Source organism: Loxodonta africana, chromosome 2 (genome assembly GCF_030014295.1).
Source record: "Loxodonta africana isolate mLoxAfr1 chromosome 2, mLoxAfr1.hap2, whole genome shotgun sequence".
NCBI lineage: Eukaryota > Metazoa > Chordata > Mammalia > Proboscidea > Elephantidae > Loxodonta > Loxodonta africana.
This window is the reverse complement of record NC_087343.1, coordinates 212800046-212823199: the sequence shown is the minus strand read 5'-3', so window position 1 is coordinate 212823199 and position 23154 is coordinate 212800046. Positions and strand designations below refer to the sequence as shown.

The 23154-nt window shown below is 48.9% G+C and overlaps 1 protein-coding gene across 5 annotated transcripts; it reads right to left on the bottom strand.

Moving 5' to 3' along the window:
* Positions 1-20609, bottom strand: FLCN (folliculin). Of its 5 annotated transcripts, none has more exons than XM_003420653.4 (13): positions 20507-20527; positions 16298-16400; positions 14485-14757; positions 13065-13211; positions 11808-12029; positions 10689-10849; positions 8882-8973; positions 6851-7038; positions 4286-4399; positions 3420-3543; positions 2077-2208; positions 1838-1943; positions 1-1260 (listed from the first exon to the last, which is right to left on the bottom strand). In XM_003420653.4, the coding sequence occupies exons 3-13, from the start codon at positions 14731-14733 to the stop codon at positions 1059-1061; spliced, it is 1737 nt and encodes a 578-aa protein (XP_003420701.1). In that variant the 5' UTR covers positions 14734-14757; positions 16298-16400; positions 20507-20527; the 3' UTR covers positions 1-1058. The 5 variants fall into 5 exon arrangements, with proteins under 5 accessions (XP_003420701.1, XP_064135478.1, XP_023395489.1 ...); XM_064279408.1 differs by having other exon boundaries at positions 16298-16397; positions 20507-20525; XM_023539721.2 differs by lacking the exon at positions 16298-16400 and having other exon boundaries at positions 20507-20609.
* Between the last annotated feature and the right edge of the window lie 2545 nt (positions 20610-23154).

Here is a 23154-nt window from a genome sequence, read left to right as displayed (position 1 = left end):
TTTTACAAAAATAAATCTTTATTGTGTTTCAATGTTTTTCATTATGGAGATTCCTCATCATATACAGTTAATCTTCATGTTAAATATAAATTAAACGAAAAGAAAAAACTAGAAACAATCAGCAAAATTGCTGGAATATCCCTCCAGGTCATGAATTATTAAAAATGTACTGTCGGATGATGAAATTGCTTTAAATCACCTAACTCTGAAAATTGTTAACTGTAACCAAACATAAATCTTTTAAGAAGCAATAAAGGGTAAAGTGATATGGAATCAAACTGTGGTAGGCTTCTTAACTCCGTGTCCAGTGAGCTGGGCAAGTCAACACTTGACTTAAAACTTCAGCACGGCAGCGGCTGCATCAAATTACTGGTGAATCCCAAAGACAACCCCAGGGGAGTGTGGCCAGAAGAGTTAATAGAGTCACGTGAATTCCGAAGATCCAAAGATGAGGAAAACATCCACTGCACCCCTAAAGCCATTCCCAGAGTCCTAACTTAAAATAAGATCACTAAAAAATGACCAAGGAGTATGTCCTGAACATTCACAACTGTAGCAACATATACACACAAAAACTGGAAAACTCTTGCTGAATATCAAAATGGATAGGTTCAAATGTTAATCTCAAAATAAGATGTTATTGCAGCTAAACACCCAAGCCAGAATTAGCCCAACATGTTTCTATGAATTTGGAGATTTAATTCTTGAAAGGAACGAAGTGCCTGTCTCTCTTCCAGTCTTCTCTCACAGAGATGTACAAAAGCAGAGAGGACCTGCTCACAAGCCTTCACAACCTTCTTGAGTGGTGCAGCAGTTCAGACAGTTTATGGGATGGTGCTGAGAATTACCCGAGGCCCAAACCCCACAAGGGACAAAGTTCAGCCCAAATAGTTTCCATTTTTTGCTAGGAAACAGGTCTGTCCTCAACAGTCCGGAAACTAAAGGACAAACCTCTTGTGGAGCTGGAGGAGAACTTACAACTATTTTTAAGCTTGGTGGCAAGGACAGTCACAATCACTTCCCAAAGGCATGCGTGCAGACAAGTTCCCACTGTGGGGTCAGTTACGAGACTCCGAGGCCGTGGGGCTCCGGACTGTGGACATAAGATGCGACTTGTAGGTTTTGCTCAAGCCTGTCATCCAAAACTTCAGGAGCTTGACGTTGTCTTCCTCCGATGCCCCAAGGATACTCAGGAGTTTCTGCGTGTCCTCTTTTGGGCGACTGTCCACTTTGGTGAATTTAAAAAGGACCTTCACCTTGCTGTAGAAAACCAAAGACGAAACACTCAGATACCACAGCACAACAAGAGTTCTGGTCACTGGGGCTTAAGTGGTTTTCAGACCAGCAGGAACTCTGCCAGTAGAGCCGGAATTCAAGAACTAGGGGGCAGCAGCAGGCCTACCTCAACACCAACAGGCCTCTCATTTGCCCATCACGTCTAACCCTGGGTAAGAAAACCAGAGCATTAACAGAAAAAAAAAATTTGTTCCCCTTAAATTCATGGAAGGGACTGGATACTCCTAAGCTTCAGTGTATTATCTGAAATCAGGGCAATGTACGACTAGTAGAAATTTAACCAAAAAATTACTCAAATAAAGTAATTTGCTTTAAAAAAGGGAGCACATTTTCTCTTTCAGATTTTTAAAGTTAATCAAGCACAAAATAACAGAGCTTCCATCAGAGGACACCACTTACATGTGCTTAGTGTCCTTACTTGACACTCAACAACCTCTGGAGGTAGGAACCATCCCCATTTTACAGAGGAGCCACTTGAGGCTTGGGGACATTGATTTACTTGCAAAGGACAAACTCTCAGAGGCAAAGGAGGTATCCTTACTTCATCCACTCTTCCTTCAGGCAGATGAGGCACTGGTCAACCACATCCACAGACAGATTCTGATTGGTCAGAGCAGCTTCGATTTTATTCAGGATGGTGGGGCCAACTGGGAATAGGGGTGGAGGCAAAGCAAGAGTCAGCGACACACAAGGAGAGAGGTGCAGGGTAATGCTCTCCCTGCTGCTCTCCTGGGGCAGAAGCCTTCCCTAATGGAAGGTAACCCACTCAGCGGCACCCACCTCGGTCTGCAGACACAGGGCTCCCACTAGTCACCACAAACTCATACTTGCTGAGAGACTGGTCATCCTCAGGCCCCACTGGGTAAAGGCTGGAGCGGGGGACTGTGTGGACCTCCACAATGACAGCAAACTCTGCAGCAGCATGAAAGCACATCACTCCATTAGGTGCCCCTTCTCTCCACCACTTAAAACGTTCTCCCCATTCTGCCGCTCCAAATTACTTCAGGAAAAACTGCCAGGCCAAAGCCTTCTGAGATTAATGTTTTGATACTTAAAACCTTTTATATTTTATTTGTGAATAGAGGTAAGGGTTCATTTTTGTCCCAGTAAAACTATTAATGATATTACATTATAATAAATATTTTTATAAACAATTCACTTAATATGCAACAGCCCTATGAGGTTGATTCCACTGTTACCCCCTTTTTATAGACAGGGAAACAGATGAAGAGAAGTAACTTGCCCAAAGTCACACAGCTAGTGGTGGGAAAGAACGTCTGCCCAGACCCTGGTTTCAGAGCATCTCTAACACTCCCAGCAGAAGCCACCACCCCTTGGGGCCTCGTGTCCCTGCAGCTGAGCCTGCGAACACTGTGTGGATATGATAACACAGGGATTGCCTCACAGGCATGCCCAGGAAAGCTGGACCTGTGCCCAGGCTGACCCCTGGATGTCCTCAAACCAGAAAAAGAGGGATGACCGGCAACCTGTTGTCTGTGGTAGCTGAGTTCATCAGTGCTGAGGGCGTGAGCCAGGCTGGGCAAGCCCCACTGTACTACTAAATAGTGAAGGCCCTTGGCAGACTGAAGGTCCAGGAAAGGAAGGAAAAACCCAAGAGGAAAGAAGTATGACAGGAGAGTAATGAGAGAGAACAAGACTTGTGGCATACAGGAGATACAGTATCAGAGAGGTCACATTAGCCCTCCCAATACATTGGGAAGGCAAGATGACAGTCCCTGGCAGGCCGTGCATGCTGTCGTCAATGGACACACTTCCTCCCACCCCCAGGAGTACAACCTATTGCCCACTGAGAATTAGAGCCCAGCAAGCCACCCCTACACCAGCCATACAATTCAAACCCACCTCCCCCCCGCCCCGCCCCCAATCCCATTCCCAATTTTAAAGGCAGAAAGTGGAGGCCACAGCTATTCAGCACTAGAACACAGTGGATGGAAGCTCCAGGTCGACTCCCACAGGTCGGTGGAAAAGCTGGGTCTATAACTTCGGTCCTCCGGCCTCCAGGCCCAGCAGGCAGCCCCCTCACGCCACAGCTAGGACCAATTCCACTTTTGAGCCTGAAGTCTGTAGACTTTCCCATCAGGCCAGACCAAGACCACACGTACCTGAGGATAGTACATGGGAGGGGATCTGCACCTGTGGGCTGAGCCCCAGGAAGTTGCACCGATACGCTTCCTCATACTGGTTGCTGTAAGGGATGATGCGGACACAGCCCACAGGCAGCATGGTCTAGAGAGGACAACAACAACTCAGAACCAACAGCAACCAGAAACACCCTCTGCCCACCTGTCTCCACCTCCAAAGCCCTCAATCCTCCAAAGCTTCTCTGCCCTCAGCCCCACGGGGACGCCTCCCACCCCAAGAGCCAACTCTCATCTGGGCATTGGTCACAAACGGACTGTGCTGAGTGGTGTTAATTCCTATCCTGTTCTTTACCGTCTCAGTCTCTTCCCATCCCACAGAGACTGTACACCTGTGGAGAGGCCGTGTCACATTCGTTTTTGTACCCTCACAGGTCTGGGCAGGTGGGCAAACACTTCCTACTGACTTCAATGTTACTCAGAGCCAGTTAGACCTTGGCTGTCCACTTCTCCCATCAGAGGGGACAGCTTGCTACAGCTGTACCCCACCACCCATCAAGGACGCTCTGCAAGAAATACAATGGCCTGGCCTGCTTCAACGGCAGCCAGAAACCCCTCCAATGGCCTTTTAGTGGGATTTGAGAATTAGGCTGTTAGTTATCAATCTACCAGGATAGTACAGTTTCCTTCCACCAGAAATAAAAACCATCAATGACCACTATCTTTATTAGAGGAGAAAACAGAGGTCTAGCTTAGATCCATCACTAACCCTTTCAAGAGGTTTTGCCCTGAGCACCCAACATTCATACCTAAAGTCAGAATTTTTTTTAAACCTGCTAAGCAAACACTGCCCTGCTACACAATACACACAAGAAAAAAGATGCTCTTACCCGAAGAACTTCAAAAGCTGACTGGACAAGGTCTACGTCTCTACTCTTCCAGATAACCTGGTTCCCCATGAGAACATGCCAGGCCAACATGCGGAAAGACGGGGCACCCAGGACCTGAAAAGACAACTCAGTGCTTGATGCATGAACAAGAGAAACATGTCCTTTTCCTCCAATCAAAGTTAGGTATGCTATTCATGTGTTCTTCTAGAAGCTTCTCTTGTACAGTAAAAGAAAGATGGGGTCATGAGAAAGAAAGGCATTTATCCTCTCAAAGATTTGCCCAAAAACAAAAGCTCAGGTGGTAGAAGTCCCAGGATTTGCACCTAAAAACCTGATTCCAAAGCTCTTGCACGCATTAATATCTTTTTTCCCAATTTCATTTTTTTAAAAATTTGAAGCAGATAAAGTCGTTACCTTTTTGCAACATTCACCTTCTCTCTGTGAACACACTTTATTTTGCTAAGCCATCTGAAGGGCAGCTGCAGACATCACAGCTCTGGGTAAGGACACCTCCTGATGCATGGCCACCCCTGGAGACGCAATGCTAACGTAACCACATCCAACATCCAGTCCCATTCCAGAGCCCAGGCTTCCTAACAATGCCCTTTACAGCTGTGATCTTGTGACCCAAGATCCACCAAGGGATCATGATTGCTTTTGGTTGTCATGTCTTTATTCTTCTTCAGTACAGGACGGTCCCTCTCCCCACCCCACCTCTTATCAACGTCCATGACACTGGCATTTTTGAAGAGTCCAGCCTGTTGTCCTATGGCGTGTTGGTTTAAAAAACAAAAAGAGGCTACAATACTACATTTAATGAAATCCCAAAAGCCTCCAAATACTTGCCACCTTTCATAGAACTCAAGATTCCTTCCAACCTTAACCCAAGTAAACGCCCAACAAGGATGATTTCAGCCAAATACATGATTTTCATTCGTGAATGGTTTCCATTCAGAAGCCCCAGTCTTCTTAATTACTCCATCTTCCAAAACAGAGATAACTATCTTCTGATAAAATTGATGCTCATTGTAAAAATAAATACAGGAAAGTGTTACCAAGGAAAAAAAGAGAAACTGCCCTCATAATCTCGCTGTGTCCCGCTCTATAGCCGCATGCCCAGTATAACCACAGTCAGTCAGTATTGCTGTGTGTGTGTGGCTACCTAGGCTCCAGCTGTGCCTGTGGCGTGCACGTACACACACACCTGCATCCTCCTGGGTGTTTACACATGTGATTCTTGTACTTAACAGCAGCCTGAGTGTGGATGTGCCATAACGACTGTGGCTGAACATCCAGACTACTTACAATTTTTTGTAACAATAGCTATCATTTTCAGTCTGCAACAGTCTAGGCTGCATGCAAGCTGGTAATGTTGTCTGGTGCAGTCGAGTCGATTTTCAACTCATAGCTACCCAATATGACAGAGTAGAGCTGCCCCGTAGGGTTTTCTAGGCTATAATCTTTACAGAAACAGATCACGAGGTCTCTTCTTCTATGGAGCCACTGGGTGGGTCTGAACTGCGGCCTTTCAGCTAGCAGACTAGCACCCAACCATTGCACAACCAGGGTTCATTAGCCAATAATACTGTGGTTCAATACTTTTAGAAGGTTCTAGAATGACGAGATTAGAAAGGACCATGAGAAGCCAACCATCATGCCCTTTCTCTGAAGAATAACACCTACATCATCATTGTAGTGGGAATGGTCTGCCTCTACGCCTCTCATTCAAGATGTCTAAGCAAAGGTCTTGGACCCAGAACACTCTCTGATAAGGAGGCTGGGAATTGAGTTGCCTTCTCTCTCCCAGTTCCTTCTTCTTATCAGAGAACCCCTCCCCCTGTTCTCGGCACACAGTAACTGTCTCTTGCAACAAACACAGGCACCATACGGCATGTGGACAACCCCACTTCTATATCTGTTCCCAGTGGGGCAGGAACAGGTCTCTAACACTACAGCACAAGACGGGGAGCAGCACAAGTGAGAAAACGTGCCTGATTGTAAGAGCTGCCCTTGGGGGGAGGGCTGAAGGGGAAAAAGGCTTTGTGGGGCTGAACATGGGTACCCCCATATGGTCTGCTAGTTCACTATAATTTGCATTCTCACGTAAGCCCCCAGCATACAGTCACTACTGTTCACCACCACTATAAAACCTCTGGCCTTCCACCACATGTGTGGAGATCTGCCTTGGTCCTTTGGCCACCAGGGACTACTGCCTTGTATGTAAGTCTCCTTAACACGCTCCTTTGCTGCCACACTGGAGTTGCCTGCTTCTTTCTTTGGTCTCTCAGCACCCTCCATTTTTGGAGGCAAATTTCACAGTACTGGTCCATGTCTGGACAATCATAAAAAGAGGAACCCTTACCTGTGGTTCAAATGCCCCAGATGCCCTCACCTTCTTCAGCCCACATCCAGAAGGTTTTTTGTTACTCCTAACCAACTACCCCTTGCTAGGTTTTAAAACTGATGGGCCCAAAGGGCCAAGTGTTGGATGGAGATGAGCCGGGAAGAGAAGACTGGGTTCTTCTCCTTGAGTTCCTGATGGGGCTCTGCTCCCCTGCCACCTACCTGTCTCATGTGCCGAAGTGACTTAAAGACTGGCAGCTTCCGAGGCTGCCAGCTTCCACAGTCTGAGAGTGAGGACAAGTCTGTTGGGCATTTGGTCCGCTCCTGCCCTTCTGTACCTTCGGAGAACACAAGGGTCTTCTCCTCTTCAGCCTCAGAGTTGTCCCAGCTTTCTGATTCCTCTTCTAAATCTGCAAGCCAGAGGACGGGCAGTTACAGAACATGCTGTTCTGTGTCTCACACCACCAGGCCAGCCCCAGGCACTCTGGGGGGCCTGGGCCAGTTGTTACTGACTTCTGGTTCTAGCAAGTTGGCACATGAAGCTATAGCCTTGGGCACTCTGGAGAAGGGAGAGGCTCGGTTCACTGTTCATTTGGCCTGGTGCTGCGCCCTAGGTTTTTGAAGCACTCGCTTGAAAGAAGCAAGCTGTTCACTGTTGTGGGGAAATTTCAAAGCAATGATGAACACAAAAGTTTCCATTTATTGAATACTTCCTCTCCTAGGTGCTTTTCTAAGGGCTTTATGTACATTATTTCATTGAATCCTGTTAATAGTCCTGAGGTCAGTACTATTATCCCCATTTTACAGACGAAAAAATATTTGTTATTTTAGTTCATCTTCATGGCACCACCCCCCACAAGTGAATACATCTCCATTTCACATCACAAATGAGACAGCTGGCCCAGAGGGAGGGACCTTGCCTGCACACTGCCACTGCATGCCAAGCCGAGATTGGAGCGAGGCTGGTTTGACTTCAGAGTGCGGCTCCACAACCCAATTTTCACCTCCTTCATGACCAAAACACACCCTGACATTTCCACCTTTCCTAAAAGCTCTCATAGACTTGACTGACCAGGAAACCATCCTTGCCATCGCCACCGTACTAGAAATTTGTAATCACTACAGTGATGAGTGATCCTAGGGTAGAACTCCCACAAAGATGTGAAGGTGGACTGTGAGGTTTTGTCTTTTCTAAGCACAGTCGGCTCTAGTCAACACTCTATTACCTTTTCCTCCACTCAGGAAAGCTTGTTTGAATGCAAACATGTGCAAGTACCTTGACTACAGGTTATCACCTTGAAACACCCCTTACTTATTAAAAAGGTAAACTGCTCACAAACTGTAGCATGCACACTATTTGTAACAAACTACCTGCTACATGCATTACAAGTCTGATTTATCCAGCCCCATAGCTGAGACCCGTGGATCTAGATCCCCAAAGATCAAATCTCCCCAATAGAAAGCACAGAATCCAGGTCAGAGGGTCCTGGGCTGGTGCCAAGGTACAGCAGAAGCCCTTGGGCAGCTCCTCAAACACACAGGACCCTGAACAACAGGCGTGGAGATTCTGATGCATGAATCCGGGGCAGGGCAGGTTTGGGAATCAATCTTCTTGATGGAAAACCTGGGTCCAACTGAAGTATAACATTGTATTTGCTAAAAAGCAAAGAATGAGAGACTATTTGCAAAAGCTAATCCACATAAAATAGGAACAAGGAGGGCTTTCTATATTCACTTCCTTTCTTAGACAAAAAAACAAGGGGAAAAAAAAAAAACCCACAGCTGTCACGTAGATTCTAACTCACAGCAACCCTGTAGGACAGCAACAGAACTGCCCCATAGGGTTTCCAAGGCTGTGAATCTTTACAGAAGCAGGCTGCCACATCTTTCTCCCGTGGAGCAGCTGGTGGGTTTGAACCACCAACCTTTTGTGGTTAGCAGCCAAGCACTTTAACCACTGTGTCACCAGGGCTCCTTCCAGAGACTGACAGCCCTGGTAGTGGATTTTCCCATCTGCCTGGAAAGAGATTCTTTCACATGTCCAAGAGTATGAGACAGGGACTCACAATAAAGACACCAAGATTAAACAGTGAGCTTAACCAGAGCTCATCCTGGGCTACGCAGAGCCACGTTTCCCTGCATCAGCGCTTCTGCAGGACGGGTCAGAACCCAGTGGCTATGTGGCTGGAACAAGGACAACCCCGGCACCACTGCAGGGCAAAGACTCCCAGCACAAGCCCCTCTAAGCCTCACCGGCAAGCTTCTCCATCTGGACCAGTGTGTCCTCAGTTGGCGCACCTTCCAGCAGCTTCTCGGTCAGCCGGCTGCCACACGCTTTCAAGAGCCTGTAAAGCACAGTGGCAGCTATGAAGCCATTTTGCCAAAAGAAAACCTGAACCTGAAATGGATCAAGCTTCTTGATCTAACTACCAGTTTACAGGGAATATGGGGATAAAGGAATATGCTGAACACCACCACGGGGACACAAGCAGTTCTACAAGACAAATGACCCAGGCCCTTCAATAAAAGGCAAGGGAAAAAAGGAGGAGAGGGGAGCAGGAGACCCTCTTCCAGTCTGAGAGAGGCTTGTGTGACATAACAACCTAAGCAATGTGTGGGAGTTGTTCTGACCCCTATTCAAAAGTCACTCTTGAGACAAAAAGAGAAAACTGAACATGGATTGGGTACTGGATGACACTAAATTACTGTCATTTTGTTGGATATGATAACGTTATCATGGTTATATTTATGTTTGAAATGATATAATTAAGATTTGCTTTAAAAAAATACTCTGGGGAAAAAAAGTGGGAGGATAAATGAGAAAGCAGCAGAGTGTTGGTAACTGCTAAAGCTGGTGATAGGAACATGTAGGTAGTTCAAGAAATTGTACTATTTATTCTACTTTGGGTAGGTTTGAAAATATTTCCCTTATACATTTAAAAAGACCAGAGGAACTGTATATTGGGTAGGTGGGAAGGAGATCATTTTTCTCTTTAGCTCCCAGGCCCTCAGGAGCTGTGTTCCACTGTCTGTAGTGAAGGAACCCCTTCCACACCAGGACCTGGTGGAGATAACAGGACTCTAGACTTTAAGGGGAGGCTGCAAAGGAAGGGGAGCCCTGGTGGCACAGTGGTTAAGAGCTTGGCTGCCAACCAAAAAGTCAGCAGTTCAAATCCACCAGCAGCTTCTTGGAAACCCCATGGGGCAGTTCTACTCTGTCCTATAGCGTTGCTTGATGGCAATGGGTTTGGTTTTGGCAAAGGAAGAAGACTTTGGGGGAGTGAATCTATTTTGCATGCGGGAGGAGTATAAACAATTTGTCGTCAGAGGACAGACTGTGGTGGCTTTCAAGTATGTCCACAAATTCTTGGACACTTTAAAGTACGTGCACAAATTCTTTGGCTCTCCTCCCTTCAGAAGATAAAGCCTAATCCCCTCCTCATGGCTGTGTGCTGGACTTAGTGACACACTTCTAGTGAGCAGTGAGTGACTTCCGGGGCCAGGTCATGCTCTGCCTTGCTCTCTCTTGGGTCACTGGCTCGGGGCGGGGGGGTTGCTCCCACATCCGCGTGATGAGGGACAGAGCAGCCAGGGCAAGCTTGCCAGCCCCATGAGTGGACCTTAAGAAGTGGAGCCTCCATTTGAATCTCCAGATGGCTGCAACCCTGGCCATCAAAGCACCCTGAGACGTCCCTGCCAGAACTATCCAGCTCTGCCACTCTCGAATTTCTGACCCACAGAAGTGAAAGAAATGGTTACTGTTGTTCTTAAGAAGAGGTAGGAATCATTAGTCTTGGAATGGGAGCATCATTTCTTTTATATCGTTGGGAGGTGAGGGCCATCTACCTAAGTTTTCCATAAAACAAAGGAGAAAGCCTAGGGGAAAGGAAAAAGGGCTTGTTCATTGCCTAACAGTTTTGTACCCAGAGCTCCTCCACCAAAACAATGAAAGGAACTCATGCAGGGACTGTTGCACTCCCTGCTTTAATTCTACCAAATTTGTAGCCCTATCCAAACAACACATTATTGCCCTCATTCTAGCAGTTGCAAATCCCATTACCAAGCAAAGGAGGTATGAAGACACGCCCACAAGTTGTCATCACTAGTCAAAGATGTCAGCGAACGGGCTGCATTGCCATTCCTTTGGTGCAGGAATGGTGTAAAAGCTGTGTTCATCCTCTGGGCGCGCTGTGGGCATCCAAACTGTTCCGCCTCAAACACCTGAAATGCAAATTTGCTCCTTATCAGAGCAAAACTAGGCAGCCAAGGTTACTACTAACTCACAGCCAACTTCATGAATCCTACCGCTCTTGGTGCAGGTTACAGAAACTGCCACCAGAATTGTTTTGCTTCTCCAGCTAGAGTAAAGGCCACTTGAGAGAGGAACCAATGGAGACCTTCTCCCGTACTCTCTCCTACAACTGACTCCTTAGACATATAATGGGCAGTTGGGCAGATAGCATGCTTAGGTGGTCATCAGTGCTCTTCTCCAAACATTTCCAGTCCCCTCTTCTAGGCACAGGGAGGATTTCCCTACATGGTGAGGCATGTGACTAGTTCTGGCCAATGTGGTGAGAGAGAGCAAGGCCCTCTGGTACTCTATTCCCTCCAGCAGGGCAAACGAGCAGCATTCCAGTCAGCTGCTGCCCTGTCTGCCCAGTTGGTTACAATAAGCTGTTCCCCCTGCATCCTGCAACACATGGCATAAGCAAGAAGCAAACCCTTGTGGTTTTAATCTACTGAGATTTGAGGGCCATCCACCCAAAGACCAGAGCGGTCTATCCTGACAAAGGCAATGCCACAACTGGAGGTCTGATTAGGAGCTGATCCACAACACGATGAACAGACAGACTTCTGGAAGGAACGGCAGAGTGAGCAGGCTCAGAAACCAGGGCTGAAACCTGGGTCTCAATGCCACTGGCAGTAAAGAAACCAGAGATGAACAAGAGCCAGGATAACAGTGGGTGCAAGAGAGACAAAGACAGCAAGCGGGGGCTGAGTAACTGGGGATTTATCATATGTACCCCCAACTCTGAAGCCAAGAAAGGATGACTCAGACAGAGCAGAAGCCCAGGATCAGTGCAAACAGAACTGGCTGGGCCACACACACTGCTCCAGAGCAGAGAGAAGCTCACTGGTCAGCCTCCACTCCAGCAGGCCCCACATTCCTCGGCATTACCTTGAGGGCCTTGCCCTGGAGCTCATCGATGACCCCACGGATCTTCCCGAGCAGGAAGGGCCAGGAGTTGATGAGATAGATGCGATCCATCATGATGGCAATGATGCTGTACCAGCGCTGGAAGCCCCTGGCCAGGCTGTCTTTGATAAAGAAGGTGTGGCTAAACACAAAACCGTGCTGCTCGTCCCCAAAGAAGATGGGGCCTTCGCGGCCAGGGCAGACCTGGAAAGGGCGCAGCTATGTGAGGCAGCACGCCTCCCTTGCTTCAGGAGCAGAGTCTCACCCACCTCCTCAGACTTCTCTCTGCAGTAATTAGCCAGCATGAATTGTCAGGCAGAGTGGGGAGGGAAGGAGGGAAGGGGTAATTTTGCATTCATCTGCACCTGGGATCACTTTCTGAAGACCTATTACATTTGTTATCATGAAATGCAATTAAAATAGGTTCGTTCTTTCTACCTTGAGTCAAAAAAATTACTATACAAATATTACATCTACCCTAGGCTCAAATTTGCCCACTTGGAGTATACCTAAAAAAAGAAGGTCAAAAGAGCTACTACACAGTATATATAATAAAGTTTACATACTTTATTTTTAGGACAGAACTGTTAAAAGCCCCTCCGTCATGACACTTTCACACACAATTCTAACACATGGTATCTGCCTTCTAGCACATTAGCAGCAGGAAATTAAAAGGAGGAAAACAGCTGAAGGCAAGCACACGGCCACAATAAATAACTGGTAGCAAGGGGGCAGAATCTGTTTAATCAAGTGAACACCAGGGACAGGAAATCTGAGTAATATAATTATGAATTCTTTATGGCAAACAGACAAATACAGTCCATAAACGCTAAGACTCAAACTCCACACCAGGAGCCATGGAGTTGTGGAACAAACTGACTGACACTCTTCACTAGGACCTGAGAGCCCATGATGACCACTGGGGCTTATGAGGATCAAGCCTTTACAAAAGGTGATGCTTCATACAGTGAAATATATACCCTAGAAATAGTCCATATCTTAGAATCACATCCCATAATAAAAGTTTGGTGCTTAATGTGAAAAATCAGCAACCATCCAGAAACCCTAAGACTCTCACAGGACTTATTCTCAGGGGATCTGGAGAACTGACTCAGTCTGTACTCTACAACAGGCACTGACCTAAACTAACTTAACCCCCTGAACTTGCTGAGGGCGTCTTTCAACTGGGGAACATATGAGAATCCTACACAGACAGTCTCCCATATCAAAGATGCTGACCTCACAGCTCAGGCTCCGAACGCAGGCCTGGCGGACAATGCTGAAGAGCTGGGGATGGTTGGGATGCTGGTGGCTGACATATTTAATGGAGGTTTCCTTGTCGTGGCTGATGTACCCTGGATGCCCCACGGCAAGGGATCGGCACCCCTGCCCATGAGGAGGAAAAGAAAACCAGTTAGTCGGAAAACTGGCAACAAACCCCTTTACTGTTACGCAAATCTGAATTTAGAAAACTCAACCTATTTTTGTACAAAAATAACTGACTTCTATTTTTTTTTTTTTTTTTAGATTTACACTTATCTGAGGATTTAAATGCTGAGGAGATAGGTTGCCACAGGTTATTAGTAACAATGTTTACTGAGCACTTGTGATAAGAGCTTTGCATACTTTATCTCACCTAATTCAAGGTACAACCCTGAGATAAACATAGTGAGAATCCCCATTTCGCAGAAGTGGAAACTGAGACTCCTAGATGCTGAGCGGCCAGCCCAGAGTCACAGAGCTGGCGAGTGGCAGGGCTGGGCCATACCCTGCTGTGAACCTCTTTCGAGTGATGGGACCCATCCCGCCATTGGTCCTGACACAAACACCTGGCAGGCCCTCAGGCCACAGCAAGGGGTCAAGCAAAGCACACAGAAGATGCCCGCAGACACACCACTTGCACTGCCTGCTGCAGGGAGGCAACAGACTGACGGCCCAGCACTGTCGAAGGAGCTAGCATTCTGCTGCCCCTGCAGGCTGCCCCACCCAAGGGCCAAGCACCAGGGGGCACCAAGATGAGCCCTTCCCGCAAGATGTGGGCCCCTCTAATGGGCAGCTGTGCTCAAGGCCCCTCCAAGGGCCTGGCCAGACCCACTCAAGCCCCTTCCTGCCTAGCCCTCTCTCCTTGCTCCTCCTACCCTACCCCTCACAGGTGTCCCCGCCAATCAATCTCCTGCACGTTGGATTCCATCTTGGGATCTGGGTATCTGCAAAACACGCTAGGTCCCACTTCACACGGCAGTGACAAGTCCAACATTACCCGGATCCTGGGCTCTACCAGGTCCTATGCACTCAGAAGCACCTCTCCAGGGAACTGACACTTTACTTCTCAGATCTCACGAGGTGACACCAAGAGAGCCCCAGTGGGGCTGCTCTAACCAAGGACACTGGCCTTCAGGAATCAGAGTGAGGTCGGGCACAAGGCATGAACTGCACGTGAAAACGCCCACTGAGTGTGCCTGGTCTGTGCCGGTCACCTGAGGAGCACGCTCATCACTCCATCAGGCCTCACACTGCTCCTGACACTGGGTCTCTGGTTTGTCTCTCCTCTGCAGCACTTTCTGCTGACCATGTACCCTATCCCAGGATGGTAGAAGCAGCAGCACAAGTACAACACCTCCCACAAAGCAGGAGCTCTGGGGACCCAGAAGACACTCACCTCACACATGTCAGACTTTTTGGGCCCTGGGCTGCTGGCTTCCGCACTGGCCCCTTCCGCTGGGCTGTGGGAGCGGATGCGACTGCTCATCTGAATGCCACCTTCTTCATCCTCAGCCTGCTCACCCTGGCCAGAGCTGTCCCCGCTCCCGGCCCCTTGGGGAAGTGGGGCGTGTAGGACTTCGGTACAAAAGAGAGTGCGGGGGCCATGCAGCTCACAGAAGTGACAGAGCGCAACGATGGCATTCATGGTGCCTGGGAACCGGCACACGGCCTGCAGGGGAAGCAAGGGGCGCCGTCAGCTGGCCACAAACGTTCTGACATTGGTGCACGGGGACTAGGAGGCATCGTGGGCAAGTCAGCCCTACTGCCAATGGGCTCCTAGCCCCATAGAGGTGAGCTGCACACCCAGCCAGTGTTCCCCGAGCCCTGACCTTATGCCAGTACCATATCAGCTGCAGGGGAACAAAGAGACTTGCCCTTGCCCAAGCAAGTTCCAAGCAAACAAGAAGGAAATGGTACCACCACAAAAGGAATCTTTAGTACGAGCGCTATGGAGGAAACAGTAGAGGAGAACACACACGAGAATGACAAGGAAATGTAGCAAGACACGACAAATACCATTGGAGCAACACAATGAAATACCACAGGAGTTCCAAGGAGACAGTTCATGTGTCCAGTAAATACTTAGTGACCACCATGTGCAGGGGTGTTGGGCGATACGGATTCACCCATAAAGCCTGTCTTCTAGGGGAGGGACACAGGAAAAGCTGCTTAATGTCACGTGGGAACAAATGTACAAAGAAAGCAAAGCAGGACGCAAGACAGAGTGTTAGCAGAGGCAGTGGGAGAGAGTGCCATAGAGGAAGGACCCCTTAGAATCGCACCCTAAGCGAGAGCTGAGGGAAGCAGGGGGCCATAGGGAGGACACCCTGGTAGAGGCACAGAACCTAGTGCATGGTGCCAGGTCTCAGGTGGGGCATGACTGGGGGGCCTGAGTGTGTCTGGGAAGGAGTGATGGGAGCAAGATATGAGAGCAGGTAGCTACAAGGAAGCTGATTTTATGAGGACATGAGACATAAACTCTGAAATATATTTGAAAAGGATCATTCTGGCTACTGTACAGAAAAGAGAATATGGTTGAGGAGGAGGTGGAAGCAGGGAAAAAGCCAAGGTGCTCACACCACTTGGAGAGTAGTCATGTTGTGACTGCATTTTCAAAGCAGAGCCGGCAGAGGGCGCCGAGGGATGGAGCATGGGTCAGAGGGAGAGGACCAGCCAGGAGGCAGAAGGTAAACTCAAAATACCATCCTAGAGACCCAGAGAGCAGTGTTCTGAGGAGGAGTAGACAGGGAGGAGTAGATAGCCCCTATAGAGCGATGTACAGGTAGTTGGTGGAATAAAGGAAAGCCTCATGGGAACTGGGCCAAAGTGAACAGGAGGAGCCTTCTTTGAGAGGGGCACAAAGGAAAGAGAAGTAAATGTAGGCAAATCTATAGAGACAGAAAGTAGATAAGAAGTTGCCAGGGGCATTACTAGGTTACCAGGAAAAGGGGATGGGGAGTTACTGGTTAATGGGTAGAGTTTCTGTTTGGGGTAAAAAGAAGTTTGGGAAATAGATAATGGTGAAGGTTGTACAACATTGTGAATATAATCAATGCCACTGAATGGTACACTTAAGAATAGTTAAAGATGGCAAATTAATGTTGTATGTATTTTAGCACAACTTTTTTTAAAAAAATCATTTCAGCAAAATATCCACATGAAAGCAGCACGTAGTCAATTTTCACCTATCTCAAAGCATCAATACTGACCTTGTTATTTAGCAGAATTGCACTTCCACCACTCTCCCTAGGCCACAGTGTACGAGGCCATTTCCAAATGAGCCAGACATGGCGTCTCAGCTATCTAGTGCTGCTATAACAGAAATACCATAAGTGGATGGTTTTAACAAACAGAAATTCATTCTCTCACAGTTTAAGAGGCTACAAATCCAAATTGTGGGTGCCAACTCCAGGGGAAGGCTTTCTGTCGGAAAGTCCTTGTCATCAATCTTCCCCTGGTCTAGGAACTTCCCAGTGCAGGGACCCTGGGGTTGAAAGGACGCGCTATTCTCCTGACTGTTGTTTCTTGGTGGTATGGGGTCCCCATGTCTCTCTGCTAGCTTCTTTTATATCTCAAAAGAGACTGGTTTAAGGCACAACCTAATCTTGTAGATTGAGTCCTGAAAGCAGCACGTAGTCAATTAACGTAACTACCTCTAATCCTGCCTCATTAACATCATAGAGATAGGATTTACAACATGTAGGAAAATCATATCAGATGGCAAAATGGGAGACAATCAGACAATACTGGAAATCATGGCCTAGCCAAGTCGACACATATTTTGGGGGGGAACACAATTCAACCCATGACACATGGCAACCACAGTTGAAAAACCTGACATTTGCTAGGAAAGAAAAAGAATTCAGAGCTAATTCTAAAAAGAGCAATGATCTTTATAGCTCTATTCACTTTTGCTTGCCAATTCCCACTGACAGCAATCCCACGTGCACAGAGTAGAACTGCTCCACAGGGTTTTCAACCTGCCTTCCAAGGTGCCTCTGGGTGGGTTCAAACTGTCAGCCTTTTGGATAGTAATTGAGCGCTTAATCATCTGCACCACCCAGGGATTCCTTAAGCAGCATATGTTGGGCATCCTCAGGTCGATTTTCAACTCAATGGCCCCATGTGATTGAATAAAACTGCCCGACAGGGTTTTTCTTGGCTATAATCTTTACAGGGGCAGACTGCCAGATCTTTATCCTGTGGAACTTCTGGGTGGGTTCGAACAGCCAACCTTTTGGTTAGCATCTGAGCACTTAACTGTTATGCTATCAGATGAGCAAACACTACATCCATAGGTTCATTAGACTGGGGGTTTTAATCGCTATGGAGAAGAAACGTAGATAGCTAATACCCACTCCTTCCATTCTGGCTACAACAGCTGAAATAGCTGCTCCAGTCCAATGCTTCTCAAACTGGCTTCTGAGTACACCTAACATCTCTTCAATAAGCTTTCCAGAACCCAAGGAAGAGGCAAAAATCTTTCCCTGCCTGACAATCCCTTCAACATTATAGTCAAACCAAGTATTCAGGCACCTGAAAGAGACAGGCTTCCTGTCCACCTTCCCCTCACACACTGGCTAAGTCCATGGACCCGACAGTGCTCTCTGCACTCATCCCTCACCCGCCCCCGCAGCCTATGCCCTGGACCTATTTCATAGGACCATTTGGATTAGACAGTAAATGAAAGTACTTTGCAAATAAATGAGGTATCACAATGGTACTTCACCAGTCATGAGCATCAGACTCATCTCCCACAGAGGACCCTAAGTCAGTGCTTGGGATTTTAGTAAGAACAAGGTGGAAAAGGTCCACAGGGATTACTTTCAGCTCACACTCACTCACACTGTGGCTCTACTACTTCTACTGACATCACCTAGGCTTCTGTTTACACAACTCCTTGATATAAGACACTAGAAGAGGAAACACTGTCACATGCCACTATTACTCAACGGCTCAATGACAATGTTGGTGATCTAGTGCCTCCAGCACTAAATTGGCCATGGCCTTTCTCTGCTGCAACACGGAGGCCCTCCTGCCAACCTAACTAGATACCAATGGGTGGTGCCAGGTGTCCAAGGGCCAGAGAACCAGTACTCCTTTCAGCAAGCTCCTCCTCGCCCTCTGCCTCAGGTGGCTGGAACTGACCAGTTTGGACCTTCATCTGCAACAAACCAATCCCTGGGCTCCACATTCTTTTCAGGTGAAAAGGATACCACTAACACCCACCAAACTAGAAGAAGTTGCCCATCTACTCTGCCCTGAAGGACACCCATATAGGCCTATTAGCTTTGTCAGAAGGCTCTCAGAATGCAGGCCTGGGAGAAAAAGAATCATGACACCCACTTTCCCCTAAACCAGAGGGAAGGCAAAATCTAGGCGGGGGTAGGCAAAATTAAATGAAAATAGATCAATGATCCTGATGGGGAGGGGGGGCGGTGTTAAGCTCAGATCACATTTCTTTTTTTTTTTTATTGTGATCTAAGTGAAAGTTTACAAATCAAGGCAGTCTCTCATACAAAAATTTATATACACCTTGCCATGTACTCCTAGTTGCTCCCTCCCTAATGAGTCAGCACACTCCTCCTCTCTACCCTGTATTCCCTGTGTCCATTCAGCCAGCTTCTGTCCCCCTCTGCCTTCTCATCTTCCCTCCATACAGGAGCTGCCCACATAGTCTCACGTGTCTACTTGAGCCAAGAAGATCACTCCTCAACAGTATCATTTTCTGTCTTATAGTCCAATCCAATCCCTGCCTCAAGAGTTGGCTTTGGGAATGGTTCCAGTCTTAGGCCAACAGAAGGTCTGGGGACCATGACCTCCGGGGTCCTTCTAGTCTCAGTCAGACCATTAAGTTTGGTCTTTTTACAACAATTGGAAGTCTGCATCCCACTGCTCTCCTGCTCCATCAGGGATTCTCTGTCGTGTTCCCTCTCAGGGCAGTCATGGGTTATAGTCGGGCATCATTTAGTTTTTCTGGTTTCAGACTGATGTAGTGTCTGATTTATGTCACCCTTTCTGTCTCTTGAGCTCATAGTTACCTTGTGTCTTTGGTGTTCTTCATTCTACTTTGCTCCAGGTGGGTTGAGACCAACTGATGCATCTTAGATAGCTGCTTGCTAGCATTTAAGTCAGGTCACATTTCTTATTTGTACACTCCAGGACTTCATGGATTTGCCCCTCCCCCATCCCAAATCTCACCCTCCCTCTGTATCACAGGTTCTTGGCAGATCCCTTCCACTATGACTCCAATCACTAACCAACCCCAGATCAACTTAAAATCCACTCAGCTATGCACCCTCAGCTAACCCTGAAGACAGGTCTGGTTTCTCCATCCCCCTCAGGTCCCTGAGCTCTCCTGGCTTTACACAACCGATCCTTCTCTCCACCAGGGCTCGCGTCCCTTCTACACCTGCAAACCTGCCTCAGCTAACGCTCTCCCCTTGCAGCCCCTCCGACCCCTATCACCCGGTTCTTTTCTTCAGTACAGTAAAAATTTAACCCTCCTTCCTGGAGCCCAAACTCCCTTTCCGACTCTAGGAAAAAGCCCGGGGTTTTGGGGGCAGACAATCACAGTTCGAATCCCAAGTCTGCCTCTGACTGACTAGAGAAGTTAGCCATGGCTCTGGGCCTCAGGTTCCCCAAGGGCGATGTGGGGATAATCCCACATCCCCTCACCAGGCGCTAGAAAGGGGTTACATTCAGGTAACGCAAGCACAGCACCGCGCTCAGGGTCTGTCCAGCGGGAGAGCTGAGTACTTGAGAGCAACGATTCCCATTCCCTCGGGCCCTGTCACACACCTACTGTCAAACCCCACACCGCGCTGTCTAGGGAACCAGAGCCGCGTGCCCCTCCTCCGACCCCAGATATAGATCCCATCCCATCCTTCCCCCTTGGCCCCTCGGCAACCCGCCCCGCGGTCCTTCCCTCTCCCAGCAGGCAGGCGGCCTTCACCTGGCCCCACACGCCTGGCCCGGCCCCTCGCCTGGGTCCCGCCGCGGCCCCCAGACCCCACGACCCAGCCCAGCCGCCTCTCCTGGATCCCGCCATAGCCCCCGTCCCCCCTCGCCTGGGATCGGCCGCGGCCCCCCACGCCCGCAGCCCCCGGCCCAGCCCCCTCTCCCCGGTCCAGCCGCGGCCCCCGGCCCCCACAGCCCGGCCCAGCCCCCTCTCCCGGGTCCCGCCGCGGCCCCCAGCCCCCACGGCCCGGCCCGGCCCCCTCTCCCGGGTCCCGCCGCGGCCCCCGGCCCCCACGGCCCGGCCCGGCCCCCTCTCCCGGGTCCCGCCGCGGCCCCCAGCCCCCACGGCCCAGCCCGGGTCCCGCCGCGGCCCTCGACGTCCACGACCCCGGCCCAGCCCCCTCTCCCGGGTCCAGCCGCGTCCCCGGACCCCCCCAGCCCCCGACCCAGCCTCTCACCTGGGTCCCGTGGCAGCTCAGCACCGCCCCGCAGGAGACAGAAGCGCCTGACTCGACCGGGCAACGCCATTCACCAGTTCCGTGGGGGTGGGCGGAGTAGGGGCAGGCCGAGCGCCCTCCGCCCTGAGGAAAGCCTGGCCGCGCTGGGCCCCGCACAAAGCTTCAGAGGACTGCCAACCTCGAGTCCGGCCGGAGGTCCGCAGCAGCCGCCCTCCACCCTTCTTTGCCGCCGCCGCCCCTATCCGCCACCCCCCGCGAAAAGTACAGAATGGTTCCGACCACGCCGGCGGGGGACGCGGGCTATGAAAGGAAGCTATCTCGCGGGGGCGGGGTGTGCACGTGTACCTGAAAGGACAATTTGTTATAAAGAGATCTGAGGTACGTATAGTCAGCTTAAGACTTCTGATCCATAACGAAGAGAAAGAGAAACAGGAAAAAGCTTCAGCGTTGTAACACTGCCATCACGTTTAGCTCCGCGCTGACTCCGCCTTCTCCCCGCACTAGGAGGGCGGCCCTCGCAGGCTGGCACCCTGCCGGAGAGCGACGTGCCCTGCGATTTGGAGGCCCGTGTTGTCAATCCTTGGGGCGGGGTAGGAGTGCGCATGTGCGCGCCACACGCCGCTCACGGTGCACACAGGGTCTCTCCAGCAGCTGCTGAGTTTTCAAAATGCCAAGTTCAGTTACTGAATAATCACTATTGAAAAACAGAACACCTGAGCGTCTGCTAGTCTGTTGTTAAGTGCTGTCCAGTCTGTTTCGACTCATAGCGACCCTATGTACAACATAAGGAAAGACTGCCGGGTCCTTCACCATTCTCAAAATCGTTGTTATGCTTGAGCCCATTGTCGCAGCAGTCGTATTTTGAGTGGCTTTCAATCTGAGGGGCTCATCTTCTGGCACTATATCAGACAATGCTCTGCTGCTTTTCATAAGATTTTCACTGGCTAATTCTTTTCAGAAGCAGACCGCTGGGTCCTTCTTCCTGGTCCGTCTTAGCCTGGAAGGTTAGCTGAAACCTGTCCACAGTGGATGACCCTGCTGGTATTTGAATATAGGTAGCATAGCTTCCAGCATCACAGCAACGCATAAGCCCCCACAGTACAACAAACTGACTGATGCGTGGGCACTGGTGAATCTCAAAATCTGCAGGTAAGACTGCAGGATGCTGGCTCATGTCCCAAGAACCAGAGGTCAGAAGCAGGATCCAGGCTGTTCAGTCTGGCTATCTCATAATTAATTTTGAACCATTAGTGCAAATTGTAATGGGGCCCACAGAGCTCTGTTTCTGGGTTAAATACTTCTGAAGTCATGGGTACTAGAGTTTCTTGATAAAGACTAAGAGGCACTACAGAAAAAGAACAACCAAAAAAACCAAACCTGTTGCAGTCAAGTTGATTCCTACCCATAGGGACCCTGTAGGACAGAGTAGAACTGCCCCCACAGGGTTTCCAAGGAGCAGCTGGTGAATTACAACTGCTGACCCTTTGGTTAGCAGCCAAACGCTTAACCACTGTGCCACCAGGGCCCCCCAAAAAGATCAAAGACACCTTGAATTTCCAGGAAAGCTCATAAACTTCTTCCTGGTAACGAGTGTCCAGAATATGATTGTAATGAAGTATTGGGAAAGATCACAGTAAAGCCTCACTCTCCCTTCAAATTTCCAGGTTACGTTGAAAATGGGGCCTGATAGAAGAAAGAAATTGATGGGGAAGAAAACGTTATGAGGTTGGGCATTCCTTTTAACCACCACCGGTCTGTCAGTTTGTCATACTGAGGTGGCTTGTATGCTGCTCTGAGCTGTAAGCTATGCCACCAGTATTTCAAACACCAACAGGGTCATCCATGGTTTCAGGACAGCTTCTAGACTCAGAGTAGGAGACCTACTTCTAAAAATTAACTAACGCAAACTTTATGGGTCACAACAGAACATTGTCCAACTCACTTGCTTTCCATGTCATCAGGAGGGATCAATCGCTGGAGGAGGATATCATGTTTGGTGAACTACAGGGCCATTGAGAGCAGCGGAGACCCTGGGTGAGATGGATTGGCACAATAGCTGCAATGATGGACTCCTTCATGCTGGCAAGTGTAAGGATGGCACAGGAATGGGCACAGGCAACGTTTCATTGTGTTGTACAGAAGATCGCTGTGAATCTGAGATGACTCCACGGCAGTAATCAATTTTGCTTTTAAATGACTAATTAGGAAACCCTGGTGGCGTAGTGGTTAATAGTGGTTAAGTGCTATGGGTGCTAACCAAAAGGTTGGCAATTCGAATCCACCAGGCGCTCTTTGGAAACTCTGTGGGGCAGTTCTATTCTGTCCTATAGGGTCGCTATGAGTTGGAATCAACTCAACAGCACTGGGTTTGGTTTTTTTGTATACCTGTCAATAGAAAATAGGGTTTTCTTTGTTGTGTTCATTAGACCATACCCAAGTAGAACAGCGAAGAATACTGAATATACCATGGACTGCCAAAAGAACGAACAAATCTGTCTTAGAAGTACAACCAGAATGCTCCTTAGAAGCACGGATAGCGAGACCGCATCTTATATACTTTGGACATGTTGTCAGGAGGGATCAGTTCCTGGAGAAGGACATCATGCTTGACAAAGTACAAGGTCAGCGGAAAAGAGGAAGACCCTCAA